Genomic DNA, 21,217 nt, shown 5'->3' with positions numbered 1-21,217 from the left:
CAGGCCCATGTGCTCCTGCAGAAGGCGGTGCAATTGGATCAGCACTTGCCTTAGTTTGTTACACTACAGTGTCTCTTCATGGCGGGTCGAGAGCATTGAAGGTCATTAGTGGTGGCTGGCCAGAGAATGTGTACTTTCAAACTGATGTAATTTCTCACATTTTGGCCCTAACGACATTGCACAGGGGTTCTGCAAAAGGAGGTGAAAACTACTTCTGCACCATCCATTGTGCATGGGTAGGATGTTCAAAGTGAATTCACAATCAACCAATGACACATCCAAACAGACTTCTAACTGGGTACTCTGTGTCCTTCAGGTGCTCAGTATGACAGTTCTATTTTTTTCTTTCCCCATGTTAAAAAGCATTTATCAAAAGGACAAATACCTTTTCTCAGACTAATACTTGGTCCTGCTTACAGCACATACTGTATAGTGTACTTGTGGGCCAAAACCAGCCTACAAGCCTATTCAATCCAGCTCACGTTAAGTGTGAAATAATCCAGCCTAATGTTAAAAGCCTAAAACAAAATCAAAGGTATGATTAAATTATTCTGGACCTAAAAATTATTGAATAGCTGCCATTCTGGCCTGTAAATTTATTTAGGCCAACTAATTGTACACATCACTGAATTCGATGTCTGATGTGACCCTCAAGCCAAAAGGTTTGCCCACCCTGACTTAGGTCCTTACGTAATGGGGTCAAGGCTTCCTCGTCCACTTAAAATAAAAGTATCTGCCAGTCTCACGCACCATAAAGCAACTCACCCCTGTAACAAAGCTGAATAACCATTGAGACTGTTCCTCCAAAAGGTCAACAACCCAAGAGAAGCAATAAACGAGGGCTGGGTGGGTGTAATTGGCCTGGAGATCCAATACAGGGGGAACAGTGACTTATGGGTAATTACCTGCAATGTCCCGAGACGCAGAGCTGTGAGTGGTTGGCTCTCTGATTCAATCAGCCCCACACGGAGCAGCAGAGTACACAGGCTTTGTCTAATTGGCCGATCTGCTTTCTCCACAACACAGGGCTGCCTCCAGGATGCTTCCTGGTCCACTTAGCCTTGGAGAGAAACACAGACGCATGGACACACACAGACGAGCACACACACAGACGCACACGCACACACAGAGAGCGCGCACATGCACACAGACACACACACAGACAGACACACACACACACACACTTTCTGTTTTGACTCCTTGGTGTGCAGAGCACTTACTAAATCAACAGCCTTCGCCATCGCAGTGCGTTGCTAACTCAGCCAGAAGGGCTGAAACTGAAATATCATGCTTCTATTTCATTCTACATCAGAATTTTTAATGGTCCATTCATTCATTACTCTGTATCATGTCAAATCTGGGAATCTCAACCCAGGCATGACCTTTTCCCAATGCTGTTTACATATTATACTGTGTATATTGTGAGAAATCAAAACCAAACAAATAGGTTAGCTTTAAGGATATTATACATTTATTGTGTATCTTTTTGAAAGATACGGAACATGAAACAAAAACCGAAAAATAATGCTATAGAACACCCTAACGTCAGCATGAGAAACCTGTCAAATAATAAGCCCTTCGAACCAGATCCTATCAAATGATGTCAAACTAAATTTTAAAACTCAAAATAACTTCCACCTAAAAACAAACAAACAAAGAGACAAACTAAATCTGAGCCGGCAATGTTCAGCTCACGCAGCTAGTGTCCACTCACATCTGGCTCTTTGAATGGCGACACAGAAGAACATTAAGATAACCTTTTGACACAGGTGACATGGGATTGTACAAAAATAAAATACATTAGTTTAGTTACAGCATGATTACACAAAGATACTGATGAGTTGCTGTACGTCTTGAAATGAAACTCAATACCAAGGTTGTCGAAAATGGCCCCCGGGCGATTAATCCGGCCTGCAGGTGGTTTGAGTAAAAATCAACAAAAAATATATAAACATTTCCTTTTATTTTTTTATGATAAGATCACAATACACTGAACAGTCGTCACCGTTTAGAAATGATCATGGAATTACATTCATATAGTTTATCAACTAGCTAATAACCATAGAAATGCGAGCTAGACTGCAACAGGACAACTAACAACACCAAAAAGGGTGTTGATGCCACGAAACACTAATCCTTTTTCATTGTGGCCCTCTAGACTTTGTCAAAGACCAAATATGGGCTCTGGGGTGAAAGGAGTATGACACCCCTGACCTCATCCACACTGTATGGCCATAGGATACATAAATACTCTTGAGGAGGGATTCCTAGACTTTATGTTCATCAACACTCACACATTATTATCTTTGTGCTAAATATCAAGGCAATATTTGAAAGAATGTCACTGAAACTTATAGATAGGTTTCTCCATGGTAAATTCAAAACAATCTAAAAACAGATTTCACTACGCATTCACGAGAGATAATAAACAGACACTTGATTTAGTCTGAAATACAAAATGTGGATGTGACAGCCTAATTCATACAAAGTGCTAGCTTATATAAATATTCCACGGCAAAAACAATGAAGCTAATATTGAAATTAGCATAAACTCTAGCATGAGCAAAATTACTGACACAAAGGGTAAACATTTTTCATAAGCTTGAATACAGTTGTCCACGTCTCCCACTTCCTATCATCTGTGACTATTTAAACAACCATAATGTTCATGAGTCTAATCAAACAACCTAGAATGCTACAGAACAATGCGCAAGTCCCATTGTACATTCCAGTATATAAACACTTACAAATACCAATGTACACAAAACTAAACCTTACAATTCATTATTGAAATAATATAGCTTTCTTTGCTGTATAACACACTCAGAGGCACCCCTGGCTTACTCAGTTGGTTGCGAAATGTAACGACGTTGCAGACGGCAGTGCAACACACAGAGCTGACACTTTCATATTCTACGAAACAATATTAAAACGTCAGTTCTACGTCCACCAAATGCAAGGCGATGCATTTCCATGTCGACCACCTGAACCTGTGTCCTCCTGAATAAGCCCAGGAGAAGGCTTAACGATGGGTCTGGGAAAATGAAACCACCAGCGACATTTTTGATTTTGATTAACAAGACAAACATCATCATAGCCACTGCACACTGCAGAGAGGCATTAAGACATCTGTTTGCGTGCTGGCCTCAACAACACTGACGGCAGCCGCAGGTCACTTAATTATTTCTCAGTAAAGCTGAGTGAGAGAGACGGCAAGAGGGAAATGAGCATGACACTGGATGGAACATTTAAACAGGTTGTGTTGTGATATCATGTCTGAAACAATGATTTCACCAAGCGATGAAGAGATTTAATCCAGAAGCCAATGTTCTTGGTGGTGCCGGCGTGACATACGCCTCATTCGCATTTACCTCAGAAACCCGGGTTTGATCGACAGGCACTCACCGTCTGAAATAGCTTAAGCTGTTAGGCTGCTGTACTTGTAAGAAAAGCCAATGCGAATTGGAAAAGGTCAGCAGTTCAATGAACAATACAAAATCATCCCAGATTTCCTGCTTGACAGATAGGCTTTGGGTCCGTGCGATGCAGTTTATATAGGCAGACTTGTTGTGAGAGGAACAACACCAGACTACTATCCTGATGATGGATGCCCTGGGTGGGCCACATCCACCTTCAAAACCTTTGTTGTCACGAGGAACGTTGGTTACAAGAGCAAACAAGTAACTAGCTCCGCCCACAACCACCAGAAGTAACCGTTTCTGAGGATGATCTTTCTTCTGACGATGAAACATAATCTATAGTAATCACAGTGTCTCTTCGATTCCTAAAGCAGATTACATAGATTCCACAAACAAATCCTGTTTGTGTGTGCTTTAGTTGATTGTTAAATGTCCCGTTCACCACAGATGCTGTCTGTAGTGTCCGTTTGTGTGGTGTGTCAGTTGAACAGAAAAAAGGATTCTATCCTTTCTGAGGAGGTGTGTGCGAGCGTGCGAACGTACATGCTTGGGCATGTTTGCAAGTTTGGGTGCATATATAAAGCCCTGAGCGAGGACAAATGTTTCACTACAACAAAATAGGCTTGTTTCATCATCATAACAAGTGCAAGCGAGAGAACATTAACATCAGAACCTCATAACTACATTTAGAAAAAACTGCGAGAAAGAAAAGGAAACATTGTCTATCTCCAAATTTCCAGTCATTGTCCCCGCAATTATAATGAATGCAAGTAACAAAATACGACATACAAAAGCAGTCTTTCCTCTAGTTTGAGTACTTGCCTATTCTTGTTAACATCTCATTATATAGCTAACCCTGCTTGCTGTTATTGGTTGTCTTCTCTTCGCTCTCTTTCTTTTTAATCAGTTTCTGAATTGTCACAGACAGGTTGTCTAATGGCTGTCTGTGTTAAACACTGTGACCTCAGTCTGGTAACTACTTGTTTACTGTCACAAGAGACTCCAAGAGAAAGTCATATAAGCATTAAAATAAGCCATTAGGCAAAAACAATGAGTGGGCTAAATAGTTTGTCTGTGCTCCTTGTAGCAGTAGGTTTGACAAACAGCTCCACTCAGTGTTCTTTAAATTAACGAGGCCATTACCATGATGTTAAAGTTTGTGTGTGTGTGTGTGTTTGTGAGACTGTAAAAAAGTTGATGTGCTTGTTATTCTCCCACATATTCTGTTCCTTGCTCCATCTACAGTACAATTAAGACTTAAACCCAAAATCTACAGCATTGCACATCTATGTTACACTATTTCTTTTAGTTTAGTATTTGTTGTTGTTGTTTTGGCATTGAACTTTGGCAAAGTGGATATGAAATAATACATCAATAATTAAGATTATGTTTATCCATCAGAAATTATAGCCCTTTATTGCAATTGGCGACATTTTGACACATTTACTTAAAGATGCATTTGGGGATTTTTTAAACCTCCCATTTTGGGCTGAACTGTAAACATTTACTAACTGTGTGTCTTCTTCTAGTCCCCTTCTTTGTTGAAAAATATGAATACTATAATATAACAATAACATTATTATGATAATTATGATCCCAATGCTATACTCTTCTGTAAACAGCATGTCAATGGTAAGCTGTTAATATATTAATCAGGTATGATGTTCATCATAATTTACAATTAATTCAGGATTATCTGTTATATTGTGGCATCCACATTTATGAAGAGGTGTTAGCTATAGCATGCTTCAATTTATGAACTGTTCACACAATTTGTTTTGAAAGACCCTCAAATTAAAGCTAAAACTATTTACTTTAACCACATGGTCACTGTATCATTTTCAAATCTGAAATGTCAGAGCAAGGACAAAGCCAAAACAACAACAAAGGTGTCACTATCCGATTATTTTGCACCTCGCTGTATGCGATGGTTTTCTTCCCTTCTGTCTGACATGTCTATAATAAATCACATTAAGAAACATTAAGGCCAGATGGGAAGTGCCATAAAGCGCCAGTTCAGTCAAATGACAGATCCATGCTTGTATAAAATGGAACTCGCTTGTCTGAGCATGTCTGCCTGCGTACATATAGTGCATAAGCGTATGCGCATTCTGTTTTAGTAGCGATCTCTGCATTTTAAGGTTTCAGACTGTGGGTGTTTTGGGGTGTCTCGGTCAGACTGAGCCCAGTAAGATTTTGTTTGACAACTGTCTTACGTTAAAACGAGAAAGGACCATTTTACGGCAATTCTTTCCACAAGCTACACGTCTCAGCTTTAAAACCCCAACACAGCATCCAAATGTTCTGCTTCTCCAAGCTTCGTTTTCATCGCCCTTTTACACAAATATTAGGCCTGTCCATCGTGTGAAATTTTTGGTTTCCAGCGGTGATCGGGCAAAACTTGACCGTCTGCCTGTGATGATTACGGACTTCCTGGTGACCTCTGACCTCCCCGAGGAGACGTTTTTATCCCTCTCAGGGCAAGAGGTTGCCCAACAGGTCTGGGGTGAGGTACCCCATAGGCATGGCAGGCAAGGGCTTGGAGAGAGGTTGCGGGGGCCCGGGGGGAGACAGTCGTGGAGAGGGGGGGTTAAGGAGAAGACTGTGTTGGGAGTCAACATCCTGGACCACAGTGTAGTCTGAGACCGGGGCGAGGGATGGAACGGGCGGGGAGTTGGGAGGGACATAGGGGGACTGAAAGCCCCCCAGAGGATAGCTAGGGGGAGGACAGGCCTCCTGGTAGGGCTTGGTTTCGACGGGAGGTGGGGGGAAGGTGTGGTAGATTTCCCCAAGTGAAAAGGGGTTTGGGGTGCTGCTTTCTGTTGTATAGCCTCCGGCCTCAGGACCCACCACTGACAGCTGAAACGGCGGCTTGTTCCTTCTGCTCTCCTCTTCCTCGCCCTCCGCCACCTCCCTCTCCTCCTGTCCTCCCTCTCTTCTTCCATGGTTCTTCTTCCTAGCCTCCTCTTTCGTTGAAGTATTTTCCGGGGCTCTGACCTGCTGGCCTGGCGAGAGCACCACCCCTCCCGTGGGTGTTACGTCGCTGACCTGGGCGTAGAAATCCATGTTAACCCAGCTCTGGGTGCCTCCTGGCTGGGCATGGACACGGGGCCTCTCCCCTCTCTCTGAAACCTGGTGCCCTGAAGAGGTGACCTCCAGCACCTCTAGGGCAGGGATGCTTGAGTGGCTTAAGTTCCCCAAGCAGGGTTCAACTTTGTCGGGTTGATTAGACAGGAGGGCAGCCATAAACATCAGGGTCTCCTGGTCAGGCAGCTCAGGGTCATAGCAGCTGGCCCGGCCAGAATCATCATCAGGGATGCTGTGAGAGAGGGAGGAACATAAGGAGAAGGTACCATTCCAGCAGTCAAAACACACTTAGCAACGCCTTATGCACCTCCAGGCCATGTCAAGACTTAAATAGTACGATCGTCCTGTACTTATTTTCAGTGAATAAAGCCTCCTCAATACCTGAGAGCATGAGAGCAGCCACGGTTGGTGTGATGGTTGTTGTGTCCCAGACCCAGCAGTCTCCTTGTGTCCGAATTCAGGTTGTCCTCTTTCTCCCCAGGTTCAGGCTTGTCTGCGTCCAGCTCGATGAACTCCACCCAGGGCTCGTCCTGGTACAGGTCAAGGGGATAGGAGTGGAGACGTCCCATGCCCCCACCCCTCAGAATGAAGTTCAGCTCATCCAACTTGCCCTTCTGGTTTGGGCATGGGTGTGTAGGGTGGGGGGGTAGAGACAGACCAAGGTTGTGTGTGAGGCAGGTTCGGTTTGAGACAAAGGTCCTTTACGCTAAGCTCACATTTCAAGTACCCTGAGTGGTTCAAGCACCTCGTTTCATTGCCATTTGTACTCACAAAGCAGGCCCATAGATCTACATTACCAGTCAAAAGTTTGGACACACATGCTCCCTCAAGTGCATTCCTTCAGTTTTACAACACTGCTAAAAAAAAAAGTAAGGAACGCTTGAATCACACATCGGATCTCGATGAACTAAATATATTAAAGATCCAAATCTTTACGGTACATTGTGTAATTCGTTGAGAACAAAATGACGTAACAATGGTTAACGGAAACCAAAATCACCACCAACCGATTGAGGGCTGGATTCAAACTCACACCGGAAAAGGAAACAATTAAACTCAGTGTGTATGACCCCCACATGCCTGTATGGACTCCCGACAACGTCTGGGCCTGCTCTAGATGACACGGAAGACAGTGTCCTGGGGCATCTCCTCCCATCAGTGAACTCCTGGACAGTACTTCGGATGCGTCGGATGCATTGATAAATAATGTCCCAGAGGTTCTCAATTGGATTCAGGTCTGGAGAACATGAGGGTCAGTCAATGGAATCAATGCCTTCGTCATCCAGGAATTGCGTACACACTCTGGCCACATGAGGCCGGGCATTGTCCTGCACCAGGAGGAACCCAGGGCCCACTGCACTAGAGTAAGATCTGACTGTGGGTCTGAGGATTTCATCCCAGTACCTAACAGCAGTCAGGGTACCATTGGCTAGCATGTGGAGGTCTGTGCAACCCTCCAAGGATATGCCTCCCCAGACCATCCCTGACCCACCGCCAAACCGGTCATGCTGGATGATGTCGCAGGCAGCATAACATTCACCACAGCGTCTCCAGACTCTTTCACGTCTGTCACATGTGCTCAGTGTGAACCTTCTCTCATTTCTGAAGTGAAAGTGGGCACCAACTGCGAACCTGCCAATTCTGGTGGAATGCCGATCAAGCTGCATTGTGCTGGGCTGTAAGCACAGGTCCCACTAGAGGACATTTGGCCCTGATGCCACCCTCATGGAGTTTGTTTCTGCCAGTTTGGTCAGAAACATGCACACCAGTAGCCCGCTGGAGATCATGTTGCTGGGTTGATGCCCATCTATGGCCCTGTCCAGCTCTCCTCATGTAACGGCTCATCTCCTGGTATCTCCTCCATGCTCTTGATACTGTACTGGGAAACACAGCAAACCTTCTTGCAAAGGCACATATGGACGTGCCATCCTGGAGGAGCTGGAGTACCTGTGCAACCTGAATGGGCTGCAGGTACCGCCTCATACTACCAGTAGTGACAAAGAAACTAGCAAAATGCAAAACTAGAGAAGAATCAGTCAGGAAGGATAAGGAGAGAGTAATTGTCTGTAGCCACTACCTGCAAAACCATTCCCTTTTTTGGGGGTTGTCTTGCTGTTGCCTCTCCAGTGCACCTGTTGTCACTTTCATTTGCACCAAAACAGGTGACATTGATTAATAATCGCTTATGCTTCCTAGATGGACAGATTGATGTTTAAATGACTTGGTACGTGTTCCCTGTATTTTCCACATTGTAGTATAAAAGTGAAGACATCATGTAGTTACCATAAAAGTGATAAACAAATCAAAATAAATGTGTATTTATTTTAGATTATTCTAAGTAGCCACCCTTTGCCTTGCTGACAGCTTTGTGCACTCTTGGCATTCTCTCAACCAGCTTCATGAGGTAGTCACCTGGAATGCATTTCAATTAACAGCAGTACCTTGTTAAAAGTTAATTTACAGAATTCCCACCTGCCTATCATTCTACAATGTAGAAAATAGTAAAACTAAAGAAAAACCATTGAATGAATATGTCTGTCCAAACCTTTGACTGGGACTGTATAATCAATATCACAATTCTTTTAGCCCCCCTGTGTCACGTCAAGCCCTACCATATTAGCTTGAGTTATTTACTGTTCATTGTTTCATTGAGATACAAGTGCTGGAGCTGTATGGAAAATAATCTGTTCATTATGAACAGCAGCCCATGTCTGTATGCTTGTGGCCTTACCTTAAGAAGTTCTGGATCTATCCCTTTGATTTTAGGTGCAGGAACGGGAGGCAGTAAAATCATCATCAGTCTAGGATGAGAAGGGAGATATAAGAAGGCTACGAAGATGAGGCTGTGTGTCTGTTAAGTGTGTTTGTGTCAGAGTTTGTGTCCTCACCTTTGCTGCTGAGAGAAGACGATAAGCATGAGGACAATGGCCAGTCCCACAGCCCCGAAGATCAGGACCAGAGTCAAAGGGAATGTGGAATCTAGAACAGAGTCATCATCATCATCATCATCACCAGAGCCACATTCTATATAATAATAAAACACAAAACTAATTTATCAGACATTATCCACATTGACATTTTGAAGCAGGACTATTAGGGTTAAATACCAAAAAGAAATCACCATGTCGCCTCAGATTCAAACCAGTAAACTTTCAGTAACCGGTACAATGCCTTAACCATGGGGATGGCCACCATTGTCAACATTTTCCAGATACACATGCTTCTTTACGGCTGAAAGTGACCAGCATCTTTGGAAATCCTATTCACTCAACACTGGATCAACAGGTCTTCTAAAAAATCTTCCAAACAGCACATCTTACATGACAGATGTGTTTTGGTTAGTGTAAATAATATCAGATTTAAGTTTTCCCTGTGTAATTACAAGGTAAATTAAAGCTGCAAGCAGCATTTATCGGGGTTCAAGCTGTTAAGGCCTTTAAGCACCCAAACATCAAAAGACATTACGTTTTATTTAGCAAGCATTTAACCACTGAAATAATAAATGGAAAAGTCCATTCACAGCCAATACAGGCATTGTTGCATTGGAAATGTACGTTTTTCAAAGCTTTTTGACAGTTATAGTTGCACCTATTGTCTGATCTCCACAAAACTCTGCATGCTTCTTCACTATGTTATGACACATATGCTCATCTATTTTTGTGAAGTTTGGGGTTTTTCTATGGGATTTATTGGCTTTTGAGTGTATTTTGTCCTGCCACTTGAATAAATTATCCTGTTACAGCCAGGCAAATGGAAAAAATCGATAATTATTGATAATTATTGATCTAGAGAGTCCAGAGAATCATCGTAGACCGAATTGGTTCCGAAAGGCCGAAAGTCCAGGTACTAGTTCGCGAAAGTAGGTTTTTAACATATTCGCGAATATTAAATGAACAGTTTGATTGACAGTAGTGGTTCTTGAGGCAAAGTTTTTCAGCATGAGGAGATCTATCAAGTGATATGCATTTTTTGACGAAATTTGTAACAACACGTGATTAGAGAGCCTTAAAACTCGTTAGCGCCAACTAGTGGCCGATTTCTTTCAAAATTCTTACAGACCTCTAGGACCTTGTGCCAAACATGCCCACCAAGTTTCGTTCTGATCAGAGTATGTCAACCTGGTTTAATAGGTGCTCAAATCTCATTGGCCAATGGCGGCCATGTTTTTTGAGATACGCTTGGGCAAAGACACTGCATACCAAATTTCAAGTAATTTGGACAAATGGTCAGGTGTTTATACGTTTTTCGTATTATTTCTCGTATTATAGCGCCACCATGAGGCCAATCGACGCAGTTTTTTTACTGTGACCTCAGACTGACTTCTAACACATGTATACCAAGGTTGGTGAAGTTTACTTAACTACTTCTTGAGTTATAGCCTTTTTAGTAAAATAGGCTCCTCCCACAACTTTAATTTTGCGCCCCCTAGCGACCATGAATCGAAATTTAAACTTTTTTTTGATAATTATTGATTTTCAGACTCCATAGAACATTTCTACACTGGTTTGGTTCCGATCGGGCAAAAATCCAGGGACTAGTTCGCAAAAGTAGGTTTTTGACAAAATTCAAAATGGCGGAAAATCTATCATGGCGGAAATGAAATCGGAGATATACGTTTTGTTCGTCTTGAGCCAAGGATTACAGGGATATAAGACACTTGAGTCTACGACATACGGTCTAGGAGTTATGACCACTTTCGCGCTTTAGGTCGCTATAGCGCCACCTATGGGCCAATATTTTGATAACCTCTCCTCGATTTTTGTACTACCATATGCCAAAGTTTCAAAGCTCCAGCTCTTACGGTTTGGGCTGCACGATGCGTTTTACGGCAGAAGAATAATAATAAAAATCTGTACAATATCAATAGGGTTTCAGCACTTCGTGCTTGAACCCCTAAATATGCTAATTAAAACGAAACAAGCGTAAACAAACAAAGGTATATCTGAGCAAGCCTCAGTTAATTGACTGTTTCACTGAGTGTACACAGTACAGTACTCGAAGACCATGTTATTGGACAATTATAGACAAATCCCTAATTTCTCTAGTTGGCACCAACATGCCAGGAGGTGTCAGACTGGAAAGGTTCACTGCTGGTTTTCCTGGATAAAACGTAGTCAGTCCATTGTAGGGACATTGCTCCGTACAAATTCAGATTCATCTCCGTATCATTTGCTGTTAAACCATATACTGCATTAATCCTTCACTCCTTTGGTGATTGTATATCACGTTTTTTTCTTTCTATAATTCAAATATCTTAATATGACCTGTGTGGTTACAGTTGAATAAATGCCAAAGAAAATGTGTTATTTTTAAATCTAACTCATGAGTCAGGCCATCTTATGATTAATTTATTCAGTTATCCTTGAGATCAATTCCTAATTTACAATAGTAACTAGACCGATATTCCATACATCATGAACCTCATAAAAAATATAATCTGCATTATCGTAATTTCACATTATCATCATCAGACTCTCACCTTTACTGGGTATCAGTGGCACGTGGACAACAATGGGATCGCTGAAGTCCCCAAAGTTATTGAAAGCCCTCATCGCACAGTGCACACGCACTTCATACTCTTCTCCTGTTCGGAGGCCGTAGATAGACTTCTGGGTGCCAAACTCCAGCTCAAACTGAGAAATAGAGACAGAAAAGGAGGTGGAACGGGGTAATGGGGTGGTAGACAGAAAAGGAGGTGGAACGGGGTAATGGGGTGGTAGACAGAAAAGGAGGTGGAACGGGGTAATGGGGTGGTAGACAGAAAAGGAGGTGGAACGGGGTAATGGGGTGGTAGACAGAAAAGGAGGTGGAACGGGGTAATGGGGTGGTAGACAGAAAAGGAGGTGGAACGGGGTAATGGGGTGGTAGACAGAAAAGGAGGTGGAACGGGGTAATGGGGTGGTAGACAGAAAAGGAGGTGGAACGGGGTAATGGGGTGGTAGACAGAAAAGGAGGTGGAACGGGGTAATGGGGTGGTAGACAGAAGGGAGGGAGGAGAGGACGGAAAATAAGATCTAAAGCTATGAAACGTCCAAAACAATCGCAATCGATTATGCCTTAGGGTAAATGTAACTGTAAAACACTCATCTATGCAAAATAAACCTGTCAGGAAAACAGATTTTAGAATGAAGACAGGTTCCCTGTGAGAGGTTTGTGTCAGTGAGCTCCGCTGGCCTTGTCCTCTAACCCCGCTGATCTTATCGAGGCTGATTTCCCTGGAGGCCTTGCTTTAGTGTTCACCATGAACCTAAGGCCTAATAGATTTTATTAACCTAAGGCCTAATAAAATCTGTTAAATATTTTGCCTAATTCTGTGAATACACACCACATGATAAGATTGGATAATGGCTTTGAATTACTGTAATGCTTGCGTAATTGCTGATGACACAAACTAAAATAATCAACATAATATCGTTCTACCAGGTAGGCATGCAGGCAACTTTCCACTGAACAGCTGACAAATAAAAGGTTTTTAACAGGGCAAATCAGTTACACATTGCAAAAGATTTTGCCAATGAAACAAGACAATATACAGTACCTATTTTTGAGGAGATATTTGCTTGAAATAAGTGAAATGATCTGCCAATGGAACAAGACAAATCACACGATATTCAAGGCCTGTTTTCTAAAAACAAGCGGTATTTTCTAGCTTGTTAAGAAAACTTTACCTCATTTTAAGGATTATTGGATTTTTTGACCTGAAGCAAAACATACTAGATGAAACAATATTTTTTTGCAGTGCATTCATTTGAAATTTTTAATGCATTTCATTGATTTCCTACCAATTTCCAAACATTTGTCGAAAATTGTTATATTGACTTTTTCTTTGAATCTGTGAATTCCATGACTCTGGGTAATAAGCTGAAAACTGATAAGCTGACTCACCACTTTCCAGTGCGAGCTGTTCCTCATCCTGTACTGGACTTCATAAGCCAGGTTCAACCATCCGTTAGGTATGTCGGCCGTTGGTGGGCGTTCCCAACTCACCATGATGTCAAAGCGCAGGCCTGACTGACTCACGTTCAGCAATGTCCAGTTCACACCCACCGGGGGGTCAGGGTGCACTGGCAGGGGTCAAGGAGCAAGGGTCAGTATACTGTACGGATGACAATGCCAATTCATGTCCAAACATATCTCTCATTATGCTTTATTTATTCAGTCAGGATAAAAAGTGAGACAGTGTAGCAATGTATTTATACAGTGACCACATTGACCACATTGACAGTAATCGTGTCTTTTAAAGAAGGGCTGAAACAAAAGCCTGCACTCCTTGGGGTTCCCAGGACCAGAATGTCACATCCTTGTGCTAGTCACATCGTCCACATGAGAAGAACATTTCTGAAACACATGCATGTCATTGGCCCTAAATCCACAAGCTAGCTTTTCTCAAACCTCCCTAATGAGCAACAACACCCGTCGTTAATCATTTGGAATAGTTCTGTTTTGCCAGATGCTTGACCCCACTTCTCTTTCCTTCCATCCCTGTTTTTTTCCTTCTATCCATTTCTTAGAATGGTTTCTTCTAGAACCGGCCTCATCCCTCGGCTATTGTTATTCTGACATGCTCATATTTTCAGCTCTAGGAGTGTGGGACACAGTGAAATCGGCATTCATGGATAGTTTCGTCTCAATACTGTTCTGAATGGATGTCTTGGGACTGATATCTAACCAAGCATTCTATTCAAAGCATCCTCAATGGGAACTGTTTGAGATTTGGTCTATTGTAAAATGCATTGTTAAGGCGTGAAAACAGGATAACATCATAAAATAATGCAAATAATTAGTTAGAGAACCTTTCAACAGCATTTAAAAGTGACTAGCATTTATTCATGAATTACTAGCTATTCCAATCGTTACTAGTTGCAATTTTGTTTTTTTCTAGTCAGAAATGCATTCCAACTAATGATATCAAGGACTGTGATATGTAGTAGTAACAAAGACATGTTTGATATCTACTATTAGATGCTAATTCTTCATGGATGAGAGATATTATATCAGATAATTCAATTTGAAGACTGCAGAATATGCAGAAATGTATATTGTTTTCCACATACCACATTTCTTTAGGATACCTTTTCCTCAACTTGTCTCTGTAACATTATAGCAAATCAAGCTAACATCCAAAGATAACTTGTATGTTGACAGACTTCAGCTGAAATGATGAAGAGTTTGAAAAATGTAATATGTGGTGTCCATTTACAAATGAGAAGGGGGCTTGCGATTCCATTCGGTCACCACAGTGGCGTCGTTAGCCCTGGGCGTCCGGGGCTATAGCCCCGGTCCTTTTATGAATAGCCCCGGATCTCAAATTGACAAAAAACAATAATAAATAAAAAATAGCCCGTGATCTATTCATCTATAATTCCGATCGCGCATTATGACACTGTATAAGTGTAGGCCACTAGCGTGTACGTCGGAATTGTCCTCCTATACATTCAAAACCCTGTACTTTCAGGCCTGGGCTGGAAGGGAGGCTGGGCTAAGACCCGAATGTATTGTGAACCCAGCGACGCCTCTGGGTCACCATCGACATTCATTACTTGAGGCTCAATATAACTGAGTAAAGATGAGGCATGAGGCTGCATTGGTTAATTTACCTAAGAGTCTAACAGTGGGACCTTCCCGGAAATGAGCTACTGGGAACCCAGTGTGTTTACATGTGTCATTTCAATAAAACCACCTCTATCAACATGATTTAATTCAACAGAAGTCATGCATTTGCTCCATGATGCGTGTAGGTGGCTCTTCTACTAGTCCGGTGTATGGATGCTACATCTAGTCAATGTTAAGTGACGCTGAAGACGTAGAATTTAAGAATCAGTGCAACATTTGATGGCAAATGTGTATTTCAGTTCAAACAGTCAAATTGTTTGTGTGTGTGACTGACTGAGGACAAAGGTTCTGGAAAAAATGACTAACAGTGTGCACTGCCAAAGTGGAGGTTTATGCTTGGTGCTGTCTGTTTACAGAACAATGTGCTGAGAGTCCAGGATCTCAAGGATCTCTCAGACAAAACAACTTACAGGCCATTGGGCAGAAGAATTGTTTTCATGTTTTGTATTCGTACTGTACCAGTCTATTAATGTTCTGTATTATACTGTGTTTGCTGTGACGAACTCCAGCAAGCGCAGCAGCTGATGGGTGTCCTGATAAAAACATACATTGTAAACTATTTATCCTCTGTTTCTCAGGAAAAGAGGGTGGTTAACATTAAGAGGCCATGACAGAGTGCCATTAAAGGCGCCCTCACCGATGTCCTGTAGTTCAAAGCACAACTCATCGTAGGTGATGTTCTGCCTCACAGAGGTTAGCCGCACACAGTAGGTCGTCCAGATAACCGTGTGGTTCTTATCGAAGAAACACTCGTTCTTCACAGAGGATGGGTAGTCAGGACACTCCCTCCATTCATTAGGCGAATCATTCCTATGGGAGAGAGGGAAAATAAATGCATTCTAGAGGTCACTCTTAAGTCTGACAGAGTCACTTTGAACTGACAGAGAGACAATACAATGAATAATTCCAAACGATAATTCAGCGGTTTGAAAAGCACACAGACACGCACACACGCACGCACGCACACACACCTTTTCTACTCACTTCTTCCAGTAGAACATTTGCAGGCCTCCGAGCTCTGTAAGATTTCTGAAGCTTCCGGCGCTCCACCAACAGCTGAAAGTCACCTGCTCCCTGGACTTACACCCGGTGAAACGAGGACCCTGCAAAGGAGGATCTAAGAGAGAAACAGAGACAAAGCAAGAAAAATACATGAACAGAGAAAGACAAACAGACAGAGGGGTTTACACTGGCCAGGGTATAAGAGAAGACAATATGTGGTTATTGGGGAATCTGATCTCTGTTGTGGAGTTCTTTATCCGGAGAAATATAGAGGCCTCTGGAATGGGAGGTGTGCACATGAAACCAATGTAAAATGGGGATGAACTGTGAATGTAATTGAATATGCACTTTCCGCTGGGTTTGGGGATAAGGGAGGGACACGGCATTAGAGTACCGGAAATCAATGCCTGTTTATATACATTGACTGCAAACACTGGCTATCTGTGCTCGGTGCATTTAAATCAAGAAGAACATCACTACAGTAAGAACAGTGGCCTTTAAAAAAATGAAGTTGGAATGTGGTATTTTCCTACACATCCAACTACCCCGACCGCCCCCACCTTTTCACAATTTGTCATCCAATTGAGAGGCTCTGGGTTTGGCGCAACCATAAATAAGCTTCTGAAGGTACCATTGATTTCTGCTGCTCTCACCTACTGGCTGCAGCATAAATCACGGCCCAGAACACAGACACACACACTCGTGCATGCAAACATGTACTCACATTGAGACGTGTGTGCATATGGCACAAACGCCAGTGCACAAGTGCACACACACACACACACACACACACACACACACACACACACACGTTCGCTCACAGTGAGGAGGGGCCTGTGTTTGCTACAGTGGGCTTTCCAAAGGAAGTGCAGAATTTGAATACTGAAGGCGGGTCAAGAGGGTTTAGTGAACACTTGAAATGTGCAGTGGTTTATTAAAGGGAGTCTAGATATGACTTTGAGCACTACATAACAAATTATGGAATGACACACTCCAAAAATATAAATATATATTTCATAATGTCTCTGTCAGTTTCAAACCTTTTGAAAATACGACTCTCTCCAGGTTGTATGAAAGCAAGACACAATAAATTACAACCAGAACAAGATGGATTTCTACCTCTAGTCCTGTGTCATTCTGCTAGACACACACACACATACCCATAAACATGTCTAACATCTTCAACAAGCATAAACCACTCCACATCAGCTTACTGTTTATGTGACATGTGAAATCTCACAACTGCAGTGCAGAAAGTAAGACTATTCCATGAAGAATTTGACGCGACCACCTGGTGGGAAGATGTGGAAACAGGCAGAATGGCTTCACGGGGATGGCTAGCCTAGTGCTTACATCTGACTAGTCACCGAAAGGTTGCCAGATTAAATCCCGGAGGTGAAAAATCTGTTGTTCTGTACCTGAGCAAAGAATTCATCCCTAATTGCTCCCAGGACTTTGTTAAAACAGAGAATGTTATGTCAGTCATTCTTACCAGGTAGAATAGGGGAAGTTCTGAAAAAGCTTGTTTCAATTCCGACTCACACAAATTTGTTAGGAGTTGTTGTGATGAGACAGGGTCAAACACAATTGTGTATGTTGACATTGGGGAAGGAGATAATGGCAGGTAAAAGCTTTGCCTTTGATAAGTGTTAATATCTACGTCAGATCCATTCATATCCTCCAACACATGGAATCACATGTTTTTCTGTTTATTTTGGATGTTAAATAAAACATCTGCATTCTCAGGTTCAATGTGAATATACACTGGATTCAGAAAGTATTCAAAACCCTTCACATTATCCACATTTTGTTGTGTTATAGATTAAATTTGGAATTCACTAAACATGTGTGTTTGTTGCAATCAATATACACACAAAACCCTACAATGACAAAGCCAAAACATCTCATGTACCCTTTACCCTAACTCTCCAAATTGAGCTCATAGGCATCCTGTTTCTTTGATCATCCTTGCGATGTGTCACAGTGTTCAATTCTTTAATTTCCTTTAAATTACAGTTTAAGTATGATGGTGTTACAGTGTTGTAGGGAGTGGAGACAGACGCAGGAAATATAGTAAGGTTTTCTATAACCCAACTCAAAGTACGTAAAAAAACTGACTGGGCAAAGCCAAAGTAAAGTGAGGTGAAAAACAGAACACGCGGACGAACCCGGAACGATATTGTATCGGAACGATACAATACTCATACGCATAGAATAGTCATACACACTGCAAGGTGACATGGAAATAATAACCAACACAGCACAGGGAAACAGGGCAATATATACACTCACCTAAAGGATTATTAGGAACACCTGTTAAATTTCTCATTAATGCAATTATCTAATCAACCAATCACATGGCAGTTGCTTCAATGCATTTAGGGGTGTGGTCCTGGTCAAGACAATCTCCTGAACTCCAAACTGAATGTCAGAATGGGAAAGAAAGCTGATTTAAGCAAATTTCAGCGTGGCATGGTTGTTGGTGCCAGACGGGCCGGTCTGAGTATTTCACAATCTGCTCAGACTGGGATTTTCATACACAACCATTTCTAGGGTTTACAAAGAATGGTGTGAAAAGGGAAAAACATCCAGTATGCGGCAGAAAATGCCTTGTTGATGCTAGAGGTCAGAGGAGAATGGGCCGACTGATTCAAGCTGATAGAAGAGCAACTTTGACTGAAATAACCACTCGTTACAACCGAGGTATGCAGCAAAGCATTTGTGAAGCCACAACACGCACAACATTGAGGCCGATGGGCTACAACAGCAGAAGACCCCACCGGGTACCACTCATCTCCACTACAAATAGGCAAAAGAGGCTACAATTTGCACAAGCTCACCAAAATTGGACAGTTGAAGACTGGAAGAATGTTGCCTGGTCTGATGAGTCTCGATTTCTGTTGAGACATTCAGATGGTAGAGTCAGAATTTGGCGTAAACAGAATGAGAACATGGATCCATCATGCCTTGTTACCACTGTGCAGGCTGGTGGTGGTGGTGTAATGGTGTGGGGGATGTTTTCTTGGCACACTTTAGGCCCCTTAGTGCCAATTGGGCATCGTTTAAATGCCACGGCCTACCTGAGCATTGTTTCTGACCATGTCCATCCCTTTATGACCACCATGGACCCATCCTCTGATGGCTACTTCCAGCAGGATAATGCACCATGTCACAAAGCTCGAATCATTTCAAATTGGTTTCTTGAACATGACAATGAGTTCACTGTACTGAAATGGCCCCCACGGTCACCAGATCTCAACCCAATAGAGCATCTTTGGGATGTGGTGGAACGGGAGCTTTGTGCCCTGGATGTGCATCCCACAAATCTCCATCAACTGCAAGATGCTATCCTATCAGTATCGGCCAACATTTCTAAAGAATGCTTTCAGCACCTTGTTGAATCAATGCCACGTAGAATTAAGGCAGTTCTGAAGGCGAAAGGGGGTCAAACACAGTATTAGTGTGGTGTTCCTAATAATCCTTTAGGTGAGTGTATATAGGCATGAAAATCAGTAAGAATGGGAAACAGGTGAGGGCGACAATATGGGGACAGTCCGGGGTGAAGGTGATTAGCCGGAACAGTGGTGCCTAGAAGGCTGGTGACGTAGACCTCCGGAGCTGGTGCAACGGAGGAGCACCTGCGCCGGAAGGATTCGTGACAAAATGCATCTAGAACTTGGAGAACACCAGCGGAAAATTTAATTGATTGGACATGATTTAGAACCTGTCCAAATGGAAGATATATAACAACATGTGGAGAAAGGGTGGGTCTACATCTTATATTTTAGTGAACCCCTCTCTTCCAAGGACAATCTCTTGCTCCCTGCCCTCAGTTTTCAACTTTCCCTAACTACAAGTCCGCAAATTCCAGCTGACACAATCAAAGTGTTGTGCAGACCTGGAACGCAATGAGGCCAAAACCTACAGGAAGAAAGAATGGCCTACCTCTGCCTAGATCCCCTTTCAAATCATAGAAAATTGAAACAGTGCTTTCAGATAAAAGTTAAGTTCATCACAAAATTACAAACCCTCCTTAGAATCCTGAAACGATGTTTGACTGATGAATTGCTTTAAAAAAAAAAAGTGGCTCCAGATTAAACATTTTAAATAAATAAAGTGGCTCCAGATTAAACCTTTTAAAGAAATAGAGTGGCTCCAAATTAAACTTTTCTGGGTCTTTGTGGCTCCAGACAAAAAGATATGAAGCTCCCTGAAGCTTCTGCATAAGTGAAGATCTATTTTACAACTGCAACTTTCTTTTTCAGAACTCAACAATGCAAAAGACACAGTTGTGACGACTGCGACCTCTGCTGGTTCACCTCCCCCTGCAGCGGGCGGGCCCCAGCGGTCGACGTCACCTGCTTTCTGACACCACCGTCTCATCATACATTTCACCTGTGTCTCGTTTGTGCACCTGTTCCTCATCATCGCTGTTTCCCCCGGTATATATGTTCCCTCTGCTCCCCCTGTCTTTGTGTGTAATTGTCTCTTGCCATGTAAAGAGCTGTTCATCGCTTTGTGTTAAGCTCATGCTGATTTCTCTCGCTGGGATATAGATATATTAAACTATCATTCCATCACGCCTTCTCCGGTTCCTCCTTGCTCCTCTCAACCCCCGAAGCCGTGACAACAGTTAATGTACAGTGGGGCAAAAACGTTTTTAGTCAGCCACCAATTGTGCAAGTTCTCCCACTTAAAAAGATGAGAGAGGCCTGTAATATTCATCATATGTACACTTCAACTATGAGAGACAGAAATTCCAGAAAATCACATTGTAGGATTTTTTATGAATTTATTGGTAAATCCCTCTGTAAAATAAGTATTTGGTCACCTACAAACAAGCAAGATTTCTGGCTCTCACAGGCCTGTAACTTCTTCTTTAAGAGGCTCCTCTGTCCTCCACTCGTTACCTGTATTAATGGCACCTGTTTGAACTTGTTATCAGTATAAAAGTCACCTGTCCACAACCTCAAACAGTCACACTCCAAACTCCACTATGGCCAAGACCAAAGAGCTGTCAAAGGATACCAGATACAAAATTGTAGACCTTTTTGGTAAAAAATCAACTCGTCGTGTTTGGAGGAGAACGAATGCTG

The 21,217-nt window shown here is 42.4% G+C and overlaps 1 protein-coding gene across 5 annotated transcripts in view; it reads right to left on the bottom strand.

Moving 5' to 3' along the window:
* Nucleotides 1–1,448: 1,448 nt before the first annotated feature.
* Nucleotides 1,449–21,217, bottom strand: part of ghra (growth hormone receptor a) — a 62,708-nt gene continuing 42,939 nt past the window's right edge. For all 5 annotated transcript variants that reach the window (XM_034296555.1, XM_034296556.1, XM_010892456.4 and 2 more), the window contains 8 exons: nt 16,104–16,236; nt 15,757–15,929; nt 13,392–13,570; nt 11,986–12,139; nt 9,395–9,485; nt 9,238–9,307; nt 6,888–7,120; nt 1,449–6,738 (listed from right to left, as the gene is read on the bottom strand). In XM_034296555.1, coding sequence (XP_034152446.1) covers nt 5,895–6,738; nt 6,888–7,120; nt 9,238–9,307; nt 9,395–9,485; nt 11,986–12,139; nt 13,392–13,570; nt 15,757–15,929; nt 16,104–16,236 — 1,877 coding nt within the window. In that variant the 3' untranslated portion in view covers nt 1,449–5,894. The remainder of the gene's footprint in view (nt 6,739–6,887; nt 7,121–9,237; nt 9,308–9,394; nt 9,486–11,985; nt 12,140–13,391; nt 13,571–15,756; nt 15,930–16,103; nt 16,237–21,217) is intronic.

Source organism: Esox lucius, chromosome 13 (assembly GCF_011004845.1).
Source record: "Esox lucius isolate fEsoLuc1 chromosome 13, fEsoLuc1.pri, whole genome shotgun sequence".
In the NCBI taxonomy this organism is placed as follows: domain Eukaryota; kingdom Metazoa; phylum Chordata; class Actinopteri; order Esociformes; family Esocidae; genus Esox; species Esox lucius.
The sequence above is the reverse complement of the archived record's forward strand: the minus strand, read 5'-3'. Positions and strand labels throughout refer to the sequence as shown.